Raw genomic sequence first — 22,609 nt, 5'->3', positions numbered from 1 at the left:
GGTTGGATTTTTAAATGGAAATATCAAATTATCGACAACTATAGACAGAGAGAAAGATTCCCTTAGGCTTAATGCCTCTTAACAACTATACTGTTTGCCCAGCAAGGGCTGAAATTGTGTCTGCTCTTAAGACAGAGGTAACTTATTTTACAAAGGAATTAAAGTTTGCTTAAATGTGGCTCTTAAAGCTTGCTTAATTATTAATCACCCTCCCGAGATTGTGTCCCAGCATGTGCCCAGTGTTCAGGTCTTGGTGAGGCTGGAATCTGTCCCAGCTTGCAGGTGAATGATTAAGTGTTCCCAGTCTCTGGGGTAAACAGGATTTCTCTGACCTTCTCTCCTGGTGTGAAGTGGTCTCTGCCTTGGTGCTGCTGGTCCTTCTGCATGCCGTGTGTCCAGGGATGATCAGCTGGCAGGATTTCCGGGTGTAGGAGGAGGATTTGTCCATGCAGTCTCTGACACTGTCTTCTCACAGCTAGCAAGCTGTGTTTGTGGGTTAGCAGACAATCTGGAAGGTCTGCTGATCCTGGATTCTCCAGGCTTACAGGGCAGTGGGCATGCAGTATACGCCAGACTGCAGGGAGACTTGAGCTCCATAGATAAATCAAGATAGCAAGAAGCCAGTATGTGCGGCTGCTCTAGGCTTAGGCAGGGGGCTCTCGGCTCCCCATATATGTACCAAATGCAGGCGTGCATGCGCTCTGCTTCTCAAAGGGTTTGCAGACAGCTTAACTGCGCCTTGAGATCAATGCAAGAGGGCTGAGCCTCGGAAAGTGTGCAAGTGAGTGAGTAAGGGCCTGATCCTGTGTCTAGGCCATGCAAGCAGGTCAGGACTGCTATGTGGATCAGAGAGCTGAGCTTGAACCTCTGAAAACTCTGAACACATGGTGCTCCTTTGCACCTCTCTTTATAGACTCTGAGCCTAGATTCGTGGCTCATTTGGCCATCTAAAGTGACCAATCAGGTTGGCAGTAGATGTTTGCCTGGACCCTCCCAATTAGGGGATCACCTGGGCGGACCCCAGTGATACACGGACTGGGTGTGTGTTTGTTACACAACCTGTTTACTGCCATGGGTCCTGGCAGAAAAACATGTCCAGGCATGTAGAGGCATAGAGAAGCCTCAGTTTTGGGGCTCCGGCCCCTCCACCACAAAAGTATGTAGGGCCTGCTATAGTAGAATAAGGGGTAATGGTTTTAATCTAAAAGAGGACAGATTCAGACTGAATATAAGGGAGAAAAAATTTACTATGAGGATGGTAAATACTGGAATAAGTTGTCCAGAGAGATGGTATAAGCCCCATCCCTGATCATCCAAAGTCAGGCTGGACAAGCCTCTGAGCAATCTCACTTAGTTGAATGTGTTCCTGGTCATTGCAGGAGTGTTGGACTAGATGGCCTTTAAAGGTCACTTCTAACCCAAACTATTCTGTAATTCTGTTATTCTAGTAGGAAAAGGAAATCAGGCCCAGACTGTCATTAACAACTGGTATCAGGCTGAGCATGGAATTGCATTAATGTATGGAGTCATGTACACACCATGCACCCAACTGTTTGTGCACTCCCAGTCTACTGTCTGGGGGAGTCCATGCTTCTAAAACACATTTGTCACCTTTCCCACCTGACACTTCTTGACATGAGTGCACAGTTTGTTTCTCGTCTTTAATGTGAAAGTATCTAATGGAAAACTTTGTAAGTGGAAAGGCATTAAAAATGTTCAACTACAGTAGCGATGGCAGAACAGTTTATTATGTCTACCTTTTTTTGCCAAGGGTGAAGTTATCAAAGAGTACTTAATAAAAACAGATGATCTGAAGCTGGCATTGCAGGCAGACTTACTACTTTATCCCAGCTTAGTGTGATGGTGTTGGCCAGTGCTTAAAGTCACGCCTAACATCAGTGAATCTTCTGCTAAAGCTGTGAACAGGTTTTACTTCAGTATCTTTTTCAATACAACTGGATGTCCCAGGTTGAGACTATAGGGTTAAAAAATCTTCTGGGGACCAGAAGATTGTTATTCAATCCCATAATTCTGCTATCACTTTATAAACTCATAACAAGGTCAGTCCTTTCTCCTTTCCTCCTCCTCCTGCCTTGTGTCTGGCAGGAGCCACTTTATCAGGAAGAACATGTAAGCAGTAGGCCTGTTTTGGGGCCTCCAGAGCCTTGTTTAGGCCTCTTGGATGGCAGAGGCACTGGGTGGTGGGGAGGATTAGGAACACTGGGGAGTGTAGATTTAGTTTTTTTGGGTTGGGGGAAAATCCAAGGGGGTTTGCCAGAGATGTGGTAATTGCTTTATAATTTCTTTCTCTGTATCTCTCTCCAAATATCATTATGTGTTTTTTCTCCAATTTAATTTGAGAGTTTAATTTCTGTCAGCTATCTTTAAAAAACACCACGCTAGATTACTGAGGTTTCCTATTTACATCAGGAAACTACACAGAACTGCAAAGTAAAATTGGTGTCAAATAAAACGTCAAATAAAATGTCATTTCCTATGAAAGAAATAAATGTAGAGCAGAACTACTGTTAGTATTTCTGATATGCTCTCTGAGTACATCTCCATATAGAAACTTCTGTGTGCTGTTCTTACCATGCAATCATTGTAATTTTCCTTTATGTGACTATGGAGGACCAGAGTGGCTGGTCAACCATCAATATCATCAATAGATGAACTCAGAACTGTCATATTGTTCTTTCATATCTATGGGGGGACTGAGGTACTTCGTGATTTTCTGATTTCATGGGTACAACTGGCATCAATCTGTTTATTGTGTTCCAACAGAGCATTGTGACTGGAATTCGAAATTAAGTTAGAAACGTTTTAAGCAAACAAACAAAAACTCCTCTAACAAGCTCAAGAATATACAAGCTTAAAATTAAAAAAATGTACATCAAGGATTTCATTAGATTCTGCTTTGTGCACACTGCTGGCTGAGCCATGCTGTACACTACTGAATCACCATGTGGCATATTGTTGCAGAAGCTTCTGTGCCTTAAAGTAGATAATAAAAGGCTAATCCTATTGCCACTTCTTTTTTCCTGTGCAGACATACTTGCTTGTCTTCTGAAAATGTGTTTGATACAGCACTTTGATTGCTTTTGTAAGACTGAAGTTTAATGAATATTGTTTTGTTTCTACCACTTAATATTAAGGTTAAAAATCAACATTAAACAGACATACTTGACTGTAATCAAAAGGCATCCAAAGTTAAGAGTGCTCCTGAAGTATGTACAGGAAAATGTTATTGGTTCACTTTCCCCCTAGTATTTTGAAGTTATTTTCCTTCTTCTATTAAATCAATTCGACAATAATATTTATGTTATTCTTTCTTTCCTTCCCCAGATGTACATCCAGACAACAACACTTACTATCTCCATGAGTTTAAGTGCTTCTGTGTCTCTGGGCATGCTCTACATGCCCAAGGTTTATATTATAATTTTTCATCCAGAGCAGAATGTCCAAAAACGGAAACGGAGCTTCAAGGCTGTAGTGACAGCTGCCACAATGCAAAGCAAACTAAGCCAAAAAGGAAACGACAGACCAAATGGCGAGGTCAAAACTGAACTGTGTGAAAGTCTTGAAACCAACAGTAAGTCATCTGTAGACTTTTCCATGGTCAAGAGTGGCAGCACTTCCTAATAGATGTACGTTCACAAGAATGCACTTTCTTTTAATAATAAATTATTTTTTTTGTTGCCTGTTCTGCATGAATCCAGAGATGTGTCAGAATTCATGTACTACTGAATGCAGGAATGCCTAGAGTTGTTTCAAACAAAATGTTTTTCACAAGAGGCTATTAAGAAAGGAAAAAAAAAAAAAAAAGCACAAGCAGATTTTGGGTAGTGACATCTTTAAAAAATGATCTGTTCTACTTAGTGCTAATTCGTTGTGTTGTGCATTGCTGTGTCAGTTGTAGTATGTCCTGGCAGTCACAAGATATATTTATGGTCATCATTGTATATTCAAAAATCAAATGCTGTTGGAAAAAAAACATTGGATTTATTTTTCTGTTAGGTATGGAAGTGAAAAATAATGTGGGGTATTTTTTTTTATTTTTTCACCTTAACTTAGTATTTGATGACTTGTTCATTTATTGCAACTCATGAATGCTAACACTTAATGCTTCTCATCCACGAGAATTTTATTGTGAACTATCTTGGTACAAAGTCATGATTATTCATATACATCTTAATCATTACATGTTCTGATATGTCATGGGTTAATAAAGAGAAAAATTACTTGAAGTTCTTGAATCTTGCCACATCTCTAAATTGCTCTGGTATAGAAGAAAAGGTTACAACTTCCATTCCACCACATGATATACAGTCTTATAAACAGGACTTTGCAATAATCATCATCACCATCATCATTGTAATAATCAGGTATGAATAGAGCCAGTAACTTTACCCCCACAGTTTAGTAGTAATGAAGAACTGTCACATGGGATGGACAGCAGCTCTTAAAGACTATTGATTTCAGTCTTTTAACTACAAATGAGGGATGTAAAAAAAAATTAATTACTTTTGGACCACTTTGACAGGAGATTGAATTGTATTATTTCACCTGAGCACATTGAGGCCAGTCAATACCAACTTACAGAAAAATAATATACTTATTTCAGAAAAATGCAGTGCCCAGTGAATTCAATCAAAATTTGCCAGATTGAAGACTATATAAAATTAGACAGCAGGCTTACCATAGTACAGTTGCTGGTGTATGGAGGATACTCCATGCAAACCAATTCAGTTTAAAAAACTTATAACCCTTCAAAATGTGTCGATCTGCTAGACTGAGCTATGGATTTATACAGCTTCAGATTACAACATATAACAAAGGATGAAAAGAAAAAGGCAGTGGAGTTACTTGTGGGTCAAATGAAAGTATGGAAATAAGAGGAAATCAATGATTGCTCAAATCTTCAGAAGTCACCAAAACTCAGAAGGGAAAATGAGGAAGTTTTGCTGACTTTGGAGAACTATAAACTTCTGAGGAAAGGTCAAAGGAGCAATTTGATGATAGGGTAAGAAAGTGTAAATTATAAAGTCTTGGATATCCACTGTTATCTATGGCACCTAATTGAGAAACAATGTGTCTGATATTCCTTACTCTATGATTATACATAATTCATGGAAACAGCTGCAAGTTTGCTTCTCCAGTAGTGTGATGTATGCAGGGAAATGTTTATTTACCATGCTCTAAACATGGTTTTAACAGAAGCACATCTATATAAATGCAGAGTAGGCTTTGATCCAGGCATCATAATGTTTCATAAGTGAAAATTCAGTCAAGAAATTTGCACTGCAAATTATTGTCCCTATATAATTGAGCTCTTGGCCTCAAGACATGTTTTTCTCCCAAAACTGTTCTGTACCATTTGGATTTGAATTATTTCCCACTGACAGTACATGAAGCCAATCACAAAGGAAAATCAGTCTATAAGTAGAACAGAAGAAGTGAATAGAAAGTGTTTCCCAAGCACAAATTTTGGTAGTGGTAGCAATGCTCAAAACTAGATAAGAAATAATATTAGAGTAGTCAGATAATATCTTCTGAGAAAGCTCTTCTCTCTCTGGTTTCTCCTGTCATGTAATGGCTTTATTCCATGGTGTCTCCCACATGAAGACAGTCATGAGTTTTGGGTTGTTTTTTGCTGTGGATTGATTGGCTTTTTTTTTTTTTGTGTGTGTGTATGTGTGGAAATACATTCATATTCAGTGGAAAACAAATTTTATCTGGGAAATAAGATGAAAAAAACATCTAGATGCACTTACAGAAAATATAACAATGACAAGTACTTTAAATGCATATCCACTGGATCACAATAATAATTCTAAATTGCTTTAGATTCTCTTCTATTTTATTCTTTTTCTTTTTGTCTCATTTGAGCAGCAATGTGGTAACTGGAACTAGAAAAACGTAATCATTCCCAGAAATATTTTGAGCCAAATATTTTACTTTTTCTGGCCATCTATGTTTGCTCATGGTGCTTCTATGAAATGCTAACAGAGCTTTCAGAGACCAAAACATAAACTGTAGACTTCAGTGAACTATAAAGACATTTGCAATACTTATAAAGTAAAGAAAAAAAAAACCCAGCATTGTTTGAAGATACAATTAGATTTAATACAGTTCAGAATACTATCTACACTAGCTTCCTGTGCACTCAGAACATAGTAGAATAATTTTTGGATTTTGGTCTGTCTTAGATCAAGTCTACCAAAGCTCTTTAAGTTACAGATATACAACAAAATTATAGCAAATTAACAAGTTACTCTAAATCAGCTAAGGTGTAATGATTAGTTTTTGTATTTTGAGCTTCTTGCAAACTTCCTCAGCTTACTGAGTTGTGATAAATCTCATTATGTTGCATAGCTGTGGGCTAAAACACACACATGAGAAGTTATCATAGAACACAGCTGATACAGAGTAACGTGGTAAACTGGCTTAACCTGATCACGTTTCTGAGCCTATTTGTAGGGTGAAGGAAAGAAATAAGCTCTGCTCCCTTAGTCCTTTTGTTCCTGTGTGCAGAGTTTGCAGATGTGCATTGATTTGCTATTTCTTAGCTGGTAACAAAATCCTTTTATGCTCTAAGGAACCTAGTGTCATTTCAACAGTCCTACATTGTTTTCAGAAGTAATGTAATAGGCCAGAGGAAAAGAAGAATTCTCTCATAAATCCAGCTGTGGGAGCGTGGGAGAATTCAAACGAGGGCAGTACATCCCATCTGAAAGATGTAAATGAGGCTATATTTACTTCAAGTGTCCTAATACATGCAAATAACACTATTTCATGTTGATGTTTGCATATTGTGATCAAGGATGTGAAAGACTTGCTTGATGTGCCAAAAGCAACCCTTTCATGAATTAGCTCTTTTAGACACAATGTACCGGACCTACCTGTGCAAGTGGAAGTAAGAAATATTACATTTTACGTCTTCATTTTGGTTATTCATTCTAATGTATGCATTCTTAGGAAACAAGAATTACAGCGATATGTGAACTACAATAGTCTGATTCAGTTGTGTCTTACAAAATGGCAAATGCAGTATCAGAATCAAATTTCTCAGAAACTCAAAGAAAACACGAAGAAAAAAGCAAATAAAAATCCGGATTATTTATACTGCCTAGTGTTATTTTGCAGCAATTCTGATGATCTCTGATTTTGTTGAATCTTTGGTATAGGAGAGAGAAACAGTTGTTTCTTGTTTCTGTAGTTTTATTCTGAAATCACTGGCATAGTGGGAAGGATTTAGGAGTTACCACTAGAAGTCCTTTTCCTATTTATCTCAGCTGCTTGAACCAGATTGTATACAGTGGGGAAAAATTTAAAAAGAAGGAAAGAAGATATGGGAATAGAATTAAGATCTCTGAATCTGTAGACTAAACAACTTTTGTGCCATCAAATTATCTTCATCCTGCCATCTGCTGTCTTCACTATCATAAGCAGAACGTGTCTGTAGCAGACAGAATATAAAACATATTTAGGAAGCCAAATTCCTCTTTTTGCATTGTGATGTAGACCTTATTATAGAGCACATAATGAGATTCAGTCTCCCAGCAGCCTGATTTGACATGTACCCGACTGGTTTAAATTAGTGAGTTACCGGGGAGATCTGATGCCACCACTTCCTTCTTCCTACCGCTATATTGAGACAAAAATGATTACTTGGGGCTGTATGTTTTACAGCAAAAGGATAAGATGGAAGGGCTAGAAGCTGACAAAAACTTCCATGTAAGATTCACAGTTGTTCACCTTTACAATAGTAAAGATATTTAATTTTCCCATCACACTTCCTCCTTCTGCACAAGTGGCATGACGTTTTCTCAAAGGAAGACATGATCAGCTGACTATCAACATAAAGAAACCATAGTATGGCAACTCTAAAATACAGCCTGTGGGGCTCATATGCATTTCTGCTAGCTCACTTGTAGGCAGATGCTTTGTGTCTGAAGGCTTTGCAGAGAAAATGTGCTCAGTTTCACTAACTTGGAGAGATGTTTCCCATATTAGGCTTTGCTCCTTTCAAAGAGCACAAACCTCTGTCTAGATGGACAACCCACTACCAGATGCAAAGCCGCCTTCAACTAGTAGGAAAGAGAAAGAAATTCAAGGTCTAAATTAAAAAACCTCTACACAGAAATCTGCCAGAATAATACCAGCCAAACAGTATTTTGGAAGTTTGTTATGGGCATGTTAAAACTGCTCATTGTTACTATTTTTTAATTGACATCTCCTTCCCCAATTTATAAACAAAAAAACCCTTACCATCAAGAACACAGACCTCAAGATCCAACTTACTCATTGCTCATATAGATACTTAAATCTTTCTTACTTTATTCCACATAGGATGTGTTAATTGAAAATACAGTTGGACACTGTATGATTTCAAATGCTAAATATATATTTTTTTTATTCCTCTCCTGATTCTAAAAAATTTGAACTTTATTTTTGTTGTTTTTTTTTTGTTCTGTTTTGTTTTTATTTACAGCATCGTCTACCAAGACAACTTATGTCAGTTACAGCAATCAGGCAAACTGAGCAGGGATGAAGTTCACTGGAAGGCCTGCAGAATGGAATCTTGCAAACATAGACTTTACCACCACCAGAATTCAGTCTTGGAAATATCAGTAGACTACATTCAAATCAATAGTCAGTTTCCTAAAGGACAAGGATTAAACAAGAGGCAAAAAAGAGACAGGGGAAGGAAAAATACATTTTTATAACATAGAGATAGTGTCAAGCTTCTGAACTGTTCACTCACAAAAGGGAGCAAATCACAAAAGGAAAACAAATGTTAGCTTGGGGGGGGGGGTGAAAAAAAGATGTTGAAATAAATCATGTCTGATATTATATTTGTAAGTACTTTTTTGTGATTGTGACAATTTCCTTTCCTGTCCTACATTGTTCAACTTGTAAAAGAAGAAGAGTATGTTTCTTGTGGCAACTGACTGACTAAGTCCAGGGTTATGCTAAAGTAAATGCAATGTCCAACGCATGCTAATTTTTATACAAAATAATTTATTTCTAATAATAAAGGAATGTTTTGCAAATGTTGAGACTTGTTTTGTTGCAGTTTTAAGGAAAACAAAAAAAAAAAGCCCTTACACTGTTGTCTATTGTTTGTTTAGAATGTGCAGTAAAGGTGAGTGTACAAATAAAATAATAATAATGGCATCAGAAGAATGCAGTGTAAACTCTAAGCATGCATGTGTGTGTGTGTACGTGTGCACGCGTGCGTGTATATACATGCATGCCTGCATGCATGTGTGTGTGTGTGTGTGTGTGTGTGTTTTCTGCAGTATGTGGATTTGTTCAAAGTTTTGTGACTATTTTTAATGGAAGGATTTTTTTCTCCCTTCTCACCCTAAAAGTAAGTGCATTTCACATGTTTGTAAAGTGATGGAGGCCTGATGGTAATTATTTTGTATGATTGTATTATACTTTTGATCTTTTTCATTTCTGGAACTTGCAGTTTGTAAGACTTTATGACAGTTAGACTGGACTAAGCCAAAAGTCTGTTTAGTCCAGGATCCTGTCTCTGACAGGGGAATGTAGCAGATGCTTATCTCAATAAAGATGGCTTTGAAATAACAGGACAGAGATCAATGGAGAATTTGGAGAGCATTAACCTGATGGATATATGCATGATTACTCTTAAAAATCAAAGAAATACATGTTTATCTACAATCTTAACATCTTGTTTTTATGTCAAGTGACTGTGTGTGCATTAGAAACGATTCCTCAAAGAGAACTTCATATCATGTTAATAAATCCTTCTGAAGAAGCCTTAGAAAGACAAGTAGGGACTTTCTGCTTTGCTGCTATACCTGTGGTGTTCTATAAGACTTTCTCACTCCATACACTACTTAAAATTCATTGAGTCAATGGGTTTTCACAATGAGTTGTCTATTAAATGTTATTTCTCCTGAGTTAGCCTGGATGGCTCCTTGTGCTTGTTTCTTCAAAGGAGCTGTATTTTTGTAACATATCTTAAAGCATTTGTGGTGGCTCCTAAATTGTGAGAATGAAAGTTAAAAGTACCTGACACTGAATTTCCATTTTCAAAGTATTTGGCAAGACATAGTTATTTCTCCCTCAGCATTTGAATATCTCACTGTTAACTGACGACTGCTTTGGTATCAGGTGGTATTGAGTGATGGAAGTGATACATTGTCTGAAAATTCCTTTTTTTGACTATGCCACAAGCACATAAATCTCAAATCTATAATATACATTTAATTTTAAGCATAAGATGCAGCTAATGCGATGAGGCCTGCAAAACAATTTCATTAAATTTTCTTTTAATCATTTTGCTAGCTACTATGTCATTGAATTGAAGAGTTTTTAAAGAAATTGAATTGATTAGATAAATGGTTTAACAAGACTTCGTGTCTCGGGTAGATTTCCTGAAAGAGAAAAATAGAGAATCTCTTTGATCTGCAACTCAGTATTTTGGCACAGCTTCTTTTCAAGAAATTTCTGTGAACTGTAGTATTCAATTGACAGGAAAAAAAAATCAACTATTTTGCCTCTCATTACTATACATAATAAAATAAGCGTATCAATATGTATTTGTAAGTGCAGTACATAGGAATTGCTTTTATAACATTTCACATACACATAAGCATATCCATGTAAAGATTAGTATATAATATCTATTAATATCTTTCAGTTTCATAGGAATCCAAATGTGTTTTTCTGAACAGATTTACTGAGACAAATACTTTATTTTTAGTTGAACAGTAGGGTAAAAATGGAATGCAAAGTTTTCTATGCATTTTCTAGGTCATTCTATGTGAAACATTGAGTGTATTAAACCTATGAGTCTCACTGATACTAATGTAACTCAACAGATAAATGAGTCTGAATTATGGAATGAACTGGGCATTTTCAAAACACAGCAGGTTTCACTTCTATAGAGTAGCTGTGCAATTTGTGCATTTTCATAGAATGATGCTCACGTGTCTCCAGTAACTGTGATAGAAAGAAAATTCTGCACTTGTATCCCTCTAGAGCTGTGGCAGAACACTGTAATTCTGAATGACAATTTGACTTTTCAGCTTAGACTTCTTCCTGTACAGACAGTTCCTTTGCTTTCAAGACTGCATCTTCAGGTGACTAAGTTCCATTTGTACAACAAATTGTACATCAGGTGTGGAAGTCCTAACTTCTAGGGAAGATGACCTAAATTTCGTGACCTCCACCTAAGCCCTAGCTGGTAGGATTATTGACTAAGAGATTGCAGTCTACAGCCTACAAACAATACTGACATAACCCTTTTTTTTAAGCCTTGTTATTAAACAAAAACAGATCAAGTGGAGAAGTCAGGTATTGTGACAGTTTGGGTGTTACCTGCATCCACATTCTTATGAAATCACCTGGAGTAGACTCAGCTGTCTGGAAGTTAAGAAATGGAGCTTTGTATTTACAGTTTAGCACAATATACAAGCAGATATTTACAATATTTACAGCTATATACAGAAATATACACGGTAAAGGTAATACAGAAACACAACACCCCTCCCAGAAACCAGAGTCTCCAGGAGGGGATCCCAAGCACCCTTCCACCTACTTGCCACTCTCCTTATACCAGAATTTGCCTTACGTGCAAGGTGATATTGGAGGATTGGCCAAAGGGGTTAGAAAGCAGAAGGATTAGTTACACAGAAAGCAGGGTAGAGAGAAAAGTGCAGATACCAGCTGCAACAGAGACCCAGTGTGTTATCTGTGTTTTGTGATCTTGTTTTTATACATCTCAGCAAGCCTATGAGTGAAATAGACATCACCATTGTTTCCTTTTCACAGCCTATAATGTAATTTCTCTCAAATATTCCAGCTAGCCTCAAACTAGCACAGGTATCAAAAGGAGAGCCCTGCAGAGGGACCTTGACAGGCTGGATGGGTGGGCAGAGGATGAGATTTAACAAGGCCAAGTGCAGGATTTTACACTTTGGCCACAACAACCCCAAGCAGCACTAAAAGGCTGGGGACAGAGCGGCTGGAGAGCAGCCAGGCAGAAAGGGACCTGGGGGTACTGGTAGATAGTAGCTGAAGATAAACCAGCAGTGTGCCCAGGTGGCTAAGAGAGCCAATGGCATCCTGGCCTGTATCAGGAACAGTTCTGGGCTCCTCAATTCAAGAGAGATGTTGAGGTACTGGAGCATGTCCAGAGAAGGGCAACGAAGCTGATGAGAGGCCTGGAACACAAACCCTGTGAGGAGAGGGTAAGGGAGCTGGGGTTGTTTAGCCTGGAAAAGAGGAGGCTCAGGGGGGACCTCATTGCTGTCTACAACTACCTGAAGGGAGGCTGTAGCCAGGTGGGGGTTAGTCTCTTCTCCCAGGCAACCAGCAACAGAACAAGGGGAAAGAGTTGTGCGTGGGGAGGCATTGGCTTGATGTTAGGAGGAAGTTCTTCAGAGAGAGAGTGATTTGCCATTGGAAAGGACTGTTCAGGGAGGTGGTAGAGTCACTGTCCCTGGAGGTGTTCAAGAAAAGACTGGATGAGGCACTTAGTGCCATGGCCTAGTTGATTGGATAGGGCAGGGTGATAGGTTGGACTGGGTGACCTTGGAGGTTTCTTCTGAACTGGTTATTTCGATGATTCTAGTTAGGTTAATTTTTTTTTGTGTGTGTGCTTTTTTTTTTTTTTTTTTTTTTTTTTTTTCTCAGCTTAATGCAGCTTTCCCTCTCATTTAGCTATTATAATAAAAAGCAACCTCTAGAAAAACCCAGAATCAGTATAAAGAAAGAATCGAAGGATTGTTTAACACAAAGGAAGGACAAAATGCTATAATTTTGCAGCATGGATATATATAAAAAAGAATAAAATAATGATAAAAAACTTTAGAAAGTATGTTTCCATTGTTCTGTACTTTTTGTATTACAAGTTCCATTTTTATGAGAAAACTGGGGGAATTCAGCCAGCCATGAGAAGAGAAATCACAGAGTATTATTATTGTGTCAGTAAATACTCATACAGTTGCTGCATTTTTCTTCTCTCTCTATGGAATAGCCATCACTTCATCTTTCTATACAGAAAACTCATTGGTTGGTTGGTTTTTGAGTAGTTGTGGGGGTTTTGGTGGGTTTGCTTGTTTGTTTAACAACCTTAGTTTTTCCTTTGTTCTAGTCTTCATCTTATAGCATTGACATTCAGGATATTACCAACATTTCCATGATGAGTATTACCTAACACAAAAAGTTTCTGCAGGTTGAAACTTGTCATGTGTTACCTTAGTGTTTATGCAAAAGTATGTAAATGAAGAAACAGACTTATTCAGGTAAACTAAAACAAAAAGCTTACAAACAAAATATTATGCTGAGACAGATTCAATAAGAAGGCAATAACAATTTAAAAAACAGATTTGGCCAATGATTACAGTAGAGTATGTTCTACTATACAATTAGAGAAATTAAAAATTATAGGTAAGATCCACACAAAAATATAAATTTTCAGTGTCTATTTTAACATACCTTTTCACTTTACCCCTCAAAGTATGTTTTGTATAAAAAATCAAATTGATTAAGGTCTTACCATTAATTTAGTAGATTTGAGAATAGGCATAATTACATTATACTATAGCTTTTTAAAACGACTGGTTTTGAATAGATGTCACTGAAACCTACATTAATTCTATGTAAAATTTAAACTGTGCTTTAGTATTTATAACCCTTTAAATGCTTGATGCATAGAAGTAACTCTGATGCATACATCACTTGTGTTTATAAAATAAATCAGTGCAAATTAGATTTTGTTAATTAAATGGTGCTATGGGACTGCTAAACGGTATCTTCTATTTGTCTAACTTAGAGACAGAGGTGCTCTTAGATCTCCTAGTTCCCTGTTATCTGAAAGTGTGCAGCCACTACAGGTACATGCAATAATTTTAACCTGATCTATAACAATAGTCACTGAGGGGAAGAGAATCAAACAGTGAAATGATTTCATGAGTATTGACTATGGTAGGTTATTCTCTTCAGAATTTACTGAAGTTGAACACTTTATTACTTAAAAGGATCTATGTCTCAGAGCTTTCTGTTCAAGAAGTGGGTGGAGGTCTTGAACAGACCTACAGCTTTAGTTCTGCATACTTTTGTTGTCTCACTTCACAGAAATGAGCAGTTCATCATAGAAAATTAAAACACATCCAGATCAAAGCCTAGGTTGGTGACTTTAAGCATGCAGACAGGTGAGAGGGTGACACCCCCTGTCAATGGCACTGCCTTCTATTAGGCAAGCTTTCCCAACATCTAATGCAAAGTATTTATACTATACTTTATTAAGATTTACTGTCTCCTATCAAACATGCAATTCCACACACCCTAAAAATACAGTTAGGGGTTTGACCCAAAGCCAAGTGCACAGAAGTCTTTTAGTAGGCTTAATCAGAATCACTCAAAGGGACTGGGTGACTCCTTGTCCAGACTATAATCTGAAACCATCTAAAGTCAGTCTTATAAATCTGATGTGTGGTATGCAATACAAAAATATATTCCAATTTAGTATTTATCCAGAAGAAACTACTATTGTTATGAATGAGGTCCCAGTGGCAAGACCAAAACATATAGGCCAGAAACACAGTGACTGAAGTATTTACTGATGAAAACTTGTGGGGTATGTCTTAGACATGTTAGTGAGTGCCTGTTTTGCTAAAACAAGGAGTTTGTCTCAAAGATTTTCAGTCCAGTCAGATTTCACAGTAATGCACCTGCTGAAATCTTGAAGTTTAATAACTAAAAGACACAGTAACATTTTTTTCATCTAAAATTGTAAGAAGTTGATATTGTATAAACTTAGGGTTTAGTTCCAATCATGGAGAAGCAGACTACAGTTTTAAAATTTCTGTTAGTGGTTGGTTTATGTGAGTTTCCTAAAGCAACTCCATCAGGACACAATATTTTTTTTACTGAGATAAAGGAATAAGTTCTTAATGTTGTTTTCTGACTGCAGGACAGATAAAATGAGATCTGAATGACTCGATGCATCAGGTCAATGAGCCAGAAATTAAACAGAATTTACAGACAGTACTTTAAGCGTTCTACAGAAAGAGTAATAGGCCAGTTTGTCAAAGCCCTTCCTTTCAAGACATGCCTAAACAGCCATTTCTATGGTGAGTTTTTAACTAATAATACAAGCCCTCTTCCAATGAACAGATCATTTTTACTACTAACCAAGGAAAGAAATGAAGGAAAAGCTTCCTAAAACATCCAGTTTGTAAATTTATTGTGTTGAAATGCAACTTACTCATTTATGTTCACTCAGGCAAGGTATGCAGACAGGGCCTGCAGGCAGGGAGAAGTCTCTTCCAACTTGACAGCTAAGACAATAAGACCATATTGAGCCTTTGAACAGAATAGTAAGTACTCAATGCGTGCAACTCTGTCAGGTGGGTGCACACCACCCCAGTGAGAACCAATGCCTTCACCCAAATGGAGCTGCTGAAGATAGAAACAACTATACAGACCTTGAGCTGTGGGCTGCACCTTAGTCCTTCACCTAGGGTGGAGATGGGGGCATAATTGCCTGCTAAAGATGTGTTCAGGCAGGTGGCAGCAGGTGGCTGAGCTACAGGAGACAGGCAAAAGGTTACATAGTATCAAGGAGGCAGAAATGGAGATAGACAACTGAATTCAAGTACAGCCTGCACTTGATCCTTTGCCTATGGCCAAATGGCCCCAGACTCTCCTACCAGCATACCTAAAATTAAAGAAAGTCAGCGGTGGTGTGGAATGACAAATTGGAAAGGCTCCAACTAGCAAGATGAAGAAACCTCCATCACACTCTAAGATGACCCTGAGGTACTGATTCATAGCTCTGTGGACTGTGGAGGACAGAGAACCTGCAGCTGCTACTAGAAGAGACCCAAGCAAGATGGCCAGAGTGGCTGCCTGTCATATAACTTCTACAGCCACCAAGAAAAAACAACAGGTGACATCAGTGGGCAACTCTCTTCTGAGAAGTACAGCAGCACCCCTTTTGCTGTCCCTGCCCACAATTTAGAGAGGTACCAGTGCCAAGGGATGATACATCAGGGATGTATCAAGGAGGTTGCCAGACCTTATATGTGTCACTGAATATTATCCATTGCTGCTATTGCATGTTGACAGCATAACACAGTTAAGCAGCCTAAAGAATATTAAGATGTAGCAAAGGATTCAGGAGCACACAGTCTTTCCATCAGTCCTTCCAGTTAAGGGGAAGGGGTTTGAAAGGACTGATAATATCGGGAAACTAAATAAATGGTTGAGGGTGTGGTGTCATGGAGAGGGCCATGAAGCTTACTTGAAGAATTCAGTTCTTCTGAAGGCTGATGGGGTACATCTTTCAGAGAAGTGGAAGGATACCTTTGGCCACAAGTTTTTCAAAATTGTGAGGAGGACTTTAAACTGGAGTTGCTGGGGCAAGTGGTCACCAATCCACCCTGTATCAAAGCCAATTGTAACACTAGGCACCCTGGGTCTGGAGTTGGACCACAGGCTGGGAAGGAGTACCTGAAGTGCAGGATACAGGAACCACAGTGAGTAAATCAACTGGAATAGAGCCCCATCTCAAATGTCTCTACACTACACATGGAGCACGGAGGGCAATAAGCAAGAAGACCTACAGACGTGCATGCCTGCAGGGCTCTGATGTAATGCAGGGCATTGCTGAGACATGGTGGGATGGCTCTCATGACTGGAGCATAGGATTGGATGGATACAAGTTCTTCAGGAAAGACAGGCAGGGGACCAAATAGAGTCCATGGAGCTCCACCTGGGGATAGGTAAAGAGGTGAAAGAGAGCTTATGGGTAAGAATTACAGTGAGGACAAGGGAAAGAGATATCACAGTGGGGCTCTGCTATAGACCAGCTGATCTAGTGGATGAGGCCCTCTGTAAATAAATAGAAGCAGCTTCATGTTCACAAGTCATACTTCTCATGGGAGTTTTCAACCACACAGATATCTGTTGGAAGGACATGGCCACCAGCAATCTATGAGGTTTCTGAAGTGCACTGATGGCAATGTCTTCCACCAAGTGGTAAAGAAACCCACAAGAAAAGGTGTTACGTTCGACCTTGTTTTCACCAACAAGCAGGTACTGGTGAGTGACGTGAAATGAAATGGGATCATGAAATAATATAAGATCCTTGTGATGGTTTGGGTGTTACCTGTCCCTCCCATTCTCATGAAATCACCCAGACTAGACTCAACCAGCTGGAAATCAAGAAACGAAGCTTCATATTTACAGCTTAGCACAATATACAAGCAGACACTTACAATATATACAGCTATTGTACTAGTTTGAAGCAAGATAGAATGTTTTGGTGAGAACTAGATTATAGGCTGTGAAAGGAAAACAATGGTGATGTCTACTTCCGTCAGAGTCTTGCTGAACAAGAAATGAAAATATTAGATAACACTCTCACCATTTTTCTCTCATTCTGGCTTGGGCTTCTGACTGAGCTGCATCTCTCTAACACACCCTCCATTCACCTTTGCTTCTTAACCTCTTGGCTGAACCTCTATTCTTTCCTTGGGACTGGGGTAAGGTTGAGAGGGGCAGGGGGAAGGTGCAGGGGTGGTTGAGAGCCCCTCCTGGGGACTCAGGTTTCTGGGAGGGAAGTTGTGTTTCTGTATTACCTTTTATCTTGTCTATTTCTATATTACTGTATATACTGTAGACATCTGCTTGTATATTGTGCTAGCTGTAAATAAATAGCTTCATTCATATTCCCAGAGCCAGCTGAGTCTAGTCTGGGTAATTTCTAAAGTGTGGGGGGGCGGGGAACACCCAAACCATCACAGCTATATACAGAAATATATAAGTTAAAAGTGATACTGAAACACAACACCCCTCCCAGAAACCAGAGTCCCCAGGAGGAGATCCCAACCATCCTTCCACCCCTCTACCTTATCCCAGAGTTTGCCTTATGTACAAGTAGAGTTTAGAGGATCATCCAAGGGGGATTAGAAAGCAGATTAATTAGTTACACAGTAAGCAGGCCAGGCAGAAAAGTACAGACAACCGCTGCAACAGAGACCCACACTGGGTTATCTATGTTTACATTCTTGTTTTTATACATCTCAGCAAGCCTATGAGTGAAGTAGCCATCACCACTGTTTCCTTTTCACAGCCTATAATCTGATTTCTCTCACTAAAATATTCCAACTAGCCTCAAAGTAGCACAATCATCAAGACATTAAAAAGGCTGTGAAGCAAACTCAGTCCTCTGGATTTCAAGGCAGCAGACTTCATTCTCTTCAGGGATCTGCTTGGCAGAGTGCCATGAGATAAAACCCTGGAGGGAAGAGAGGCCCAAGAAAGCTGGCCAATATTAAAGGGTCATCTCCTCCAAATCCAGGAGCAGCACGGATGAGCAAGATGCTTCTGGATTTACATGGACAAAAAAAAAAAAAAAAAAAAAAAAAAAAAAAGAAAGACTTGAAGAATTGGAAGGAAGAACAGGTAATACATAAGGACTACAAGAAGATGTCCAAGCAACTAGGGGATCAAGTTAGGAAATCAAAAGTGCAGATGGAATTAAACTTGGGTAGAGATGAAAAAAGGGAATAAGGAGGATTTCTTCAGGTACATCAGTGACAAAGATGGCTAGAGAAGATGTGGGGCCTCTCTCAAAGGAAAATGGAGACCTGGTCACAAGGGATACAGAGAAGGCTGAGGTGCTCAATGACTATTTTGCTTCATTGGTCACTGGCAAGGGCTCTAGCTGCACTGCCCAAGCTCCAGATGACAAAGGCAAGGTGTAGGAAAAGGGAGATCTATTAATTGTAAATGAAGATCAGGTGTGAGACCATCTATGGAATCTGAAGTTGTTGAGGCCTCACGAGATCCATCCATGGGCCCTGAGTGATCTGGCAGATGAAGTTACCAAACCACTGTCCGTAGTGGAATTGCTCATCAGGGGAAAAGAAGGCTCTGTGGAGTCCTCATATTGGCCTCCTACTACCTGAAGGGGGCCTACAAGGAAGTTGGAAAGGGACTTTTTACAAGGGCTTTTTGTGATAGGACAAGAAGGAATGTGTTTAAGCTTGAGGAGGGTAGTTTAGGCTAGATTTTAGAAATAAATTCTTTACAGTAAGGATGGTGAGACACTGGAACAGGTTGCTCATGAAAGTCACAGATGCATCCTCACTGGAGATATTTGAGGCCAGGTTAGATGAGGCCTTGAGAATCTAGTCTAGTGGAAAGTGTCCCTGCTTGTGGCAGGGAGTTTGGAACTAGATGATCTTTAAGGTCACTTCCAAGCCTATCTATTCTATGAATCTATGTTTCTACTTAAAGTCAGAACATGAAAGCAGAAGACATAGCTGAAGACATAGGTGGTTTGATAAAAAGAAAATATCTCTCTTGCTGGGTGCTGGGTTGGCCTGGATGATCTTGGAGGTCTCTTCCAACCTAGTTGATTCTATGATTCTTTAGTAATGCTTTGTTTGAATGAATGAAACATCATCTTTCACTCTCCCATCATCGGTTAAACAAAATGAAAGCTTATTCTTGTGTTCTCAAACAATCTATGTGCCACCTGGTATAGTTAATAAATTACATATGAATCTGCATATTCTGGTTAAATGTTAAAGAACAAAATCCGTTAACTACTTCTATTTTCAGTGATATCTAACCTAATGGCACCTTTAGTACTTGTGGCAATTGTGTACACCTAGAAAACATTTCATATTTTACATGCATTTATCATTTGCAGTGGGTGAATACCTCCTGCAATCTAATTGTGAAAGGGTCTTTTTCTCAGCAAAAAGTCATTTCTTTATGACTTTCTCCTGAAATTTCAGTAGCTAGCATATGTCAGTAATACTTTTTATGTTTTTCTTTTTTGTTTTTGTTTTTTTAAAGTAACTGATTGTGATTAATAGGATACAGCAAGCACAAGAAAGAACAGGGCAGTATCTTGTACTTCTGTTGAATCAGCTCCATTTAGCTTCTTGCTTACCAGCCAAATCATGAGAACTGCAAAATACATTTAGTGGAAATAATATGCAGCATCTGTGCAATGTAAACAAGTTGGATAATGTGACAGGCATATTCATCTGGAAACAGTTTGGTTATGACAACTTAGGAGAAATGGAAAAGTTTAATAATAAGTATATTCTTTTTTATTATTATTATGAAATTAAATGCAAATTAGGAGTGTTTACCTTGTTTCAGTGAAAGTCTTATGAAGATTTCAGAATTCTGTCTTTAAGAGGTCACTCTAGAATTCCTTGTAGATTTCATGAATGTTAATAACTCTGTAAATTATTCAATCACACTGAAATGATAAACCAATGGAGATGAATAGTTTTTTCTTGTTTGGCATTACAGTATAACAGCAGGTGTCTAGCTCCCAGGAAGTTACTATTTCCAATGAGCAGCAGGGAAGAGAAGAGAAAACAGCAGTATTCCCAAAAGCTAAAACCATGGTAGAAGTACAATAAGATGCACAATATCATGAACAGCAAAAAAGCTTTTCTTTGTATTACAGAAATAACCTTTCTCTCAGTAAAAGTGGAGCAACATGACACACAAAGGAGTATGGACATGAAAGAAAGAAAGAAAAAAGAGCAGTGACAGAACATAGAACCTAAACCTCTACTGCATGCAACAGAAAACACTGGAAAGTTCCACTGTTGAAGATCTTTCAGCTCCAAAGATTCCATGTACATCTGTCAAAGGCACATGCCATCCCCAGAGTATGTGCATATCTTGCGTACTTCACAGAATTGCACTGAGCAACCATAGCAAAATAATTGATGGGAGCCATCAGACTTAATGTTGTGTTAGGTAGCAAATAAGAACATAGATTAATTTAACTTTGAAATTCAAAAAAATATTATGATGATGTTGAAGGAATGAACACAATCTCTGCAACGACCTGGAGGTACAAATATTTTAACATTTTATTGATCAGATGGGAACAAAGGTTGCAGGTGTGGATCCGTTGGAGGGTAGGAGAGCCCTGCAGAGGGACCTTGACAGTCTGGATGGGTGGGGGCCAATGGGATGAGATTTAACAAGGCCAAGTGCAGGGTTCTGCACTTTGGCCACAACAACCCCAAGCAGCTGGGGACAGATCGGCTGGAGAGCAGCCAGGCAGAAAGGGACCTGGGGGTATTGGTAGATAGTAGCTGAAGATGAGCCAGCAGTGTGCCCAGGTGGCCAAGAGAGCCATTGGCATCCTGACCTGCATCAGGAACAGTGTGGCCAGTAGGACAAGGGAGGTTATTCTTCCCCTGTACTCAGCACTGGTCAGGCCACCCCTTGAGTCCTGTGTCCAGTTCTGGGCTCCTCAATTCAAGAGAGATGTTGAGGTACTGGAGTGTGTCCAGAGAAGGGTGACAAAGCTGGTGAGGGGCCTGGAACACAAATCCTGTGAGGAGAGGGTGAGGGAGCTAGGGTTGTTGAGCCTGGAGAAAAGGAGGCTCAGGGGTGACCTCATTGCTGTCTACCTGAAGGGAGGCCATAGCCAGGTTGGGGTTGGTCTCTTCTGCCAGGCAACCAGCAACACAACAAGGGGACACAGTCTCAAGTTGTGCCCAGGGAGGTACTGGCTTGATATTAGGAGGAAGTTCTTCCCAGAGAGAGTGATTTGCCAGTGGAATGGGCTGCCCAGGGAGGTGGTAGAGTCACTGTCCCTGGAGGTGTTCAAGAAAAGACTGGATGAGGCATTTAGTGCCATGGTCTAGTTGATTGGATAGGGCTGGGTGCTAGGTTGGATTGGATGATCTTGGTGGTTTCTTCCAGCCTGGTTGATTCTATGATTCTATGAATTAGCTCATTCTCTTTTGTCAACAACTAATTCACTCTTGGGATTTCAGAAAGTCTCTGGAGCGTTCTTGGCCCATCAGATGCCCTTATGAGAAGAAACTGGAAATTATTGTCCAAGATAAAGGGAAACTTTCTCCGTAAAATTGGTATTTTCTTGGTTTATTTTGTGGGACACACTATATTTATAAAACCTGCTCTAAATTACCAGCTTACTACAATATTAAACACAGTTAGCTGGTTATGTCTGGTAGCTTTAATTACTATCTTTTAGAAGGTCTCAACTTTTTTTTTTCCCCTTCAGATTTCGAAGAAACACACCCCTCAAAACACACAATAGCCAGTACAACTCACCTAGAACCACACACAATGGCCAGTACAACTATTACAGAGCCAGCAAATATCTGCAACACTGCAAATGCACCTGATCCCAAAGGAAGCAAAACATCAATTGCACTGCTAGTAGCAGTTTCTGTTTTGTGGAGATTTTCTGATAAAAGTAGTAAGGCCATGATTAGCACTGTTTGCTGTGGAGGCAGGGAATTAATGTGACAGAGTCAGGAATCATAAAAATAGGATCATTTTATTTTCCTGACAACCCTGCCCCCAGGCTATACACAAAAGTAGTTTAGGTTTGTTTACAGATTCTAATTCGATTGGGAATTCTTCAAAGAGGGTCATGGACAAATTTAGAGCTTTAGGAAGTCAGGAAATGGAAAAGGCCAAGCTATAAACACAGCTTTATCCCACTATCAATCAGGATGAGCAGAGGATTAAGAGAACAGGAGGTCTTACTTACAGAGGTGAGACGATCCTTTGCTGGATTTCTTTGTGGCTTGGCTGC

At 39.1% G+C, this 22,609-nt stretch overlaps 1 protein-coding gene across 17 annotated transcripts in view; it reads left to right on the top strand.

Moving 5' to 3' along the window:
- The window catches only part of GRM8 (glutamate metabotropic receptor 8), a 405,616-nt gene extending 396,554 nt beyond the window's left edge, over nucleotides 1-9,062 (top strand). For 16 of the 17 annotated variants that reach the window (XM_064142387.1, XM_064142381.1, XM_064142385.1 and 13 more), the window contains 2 exons: nucleotides 3,346-3,647; nucleotides 8,495-9,062. In XM_064142387.1, the coding sequence (XP_063998457.1) occupies nucleotides 3,346-3,642 (297 nt within the window). In that variant the 3' untranslated portion in view covers nucleotides 3,643-3,647; nucleotides 8,495-9,062. The remainder of the gene's footprint in view (nucleotides 1-3,345; nucleotides 3,648-8,494) is intronic. The other variant, XM_064142380.1, reaches the window with a different exon arrangement.
- The last annotated feature ends 13,547 nt before the right edge of the window (nucleotides 9,063-22,609 follow it).

Source organism: Pogoniulus pusillus, chromosome 4 (assembly GCF_015220805.1).
Source record: "Pogoniulus pusillus isolate bPogPus1 chromosome 4, bPogPus1.pri, whole genome shotgun sequence".
Classification (NCBI taxonomy): domain Eukaryota; kingdom Metazoa; phylum Chordata; class Aves; order Piciformes; family Lybiidae; genus Pogoniulus; species Pogoniulus pusillus.
This window is presented reverse-complemented; position numbering and strand designations above follow the sequence as displayed.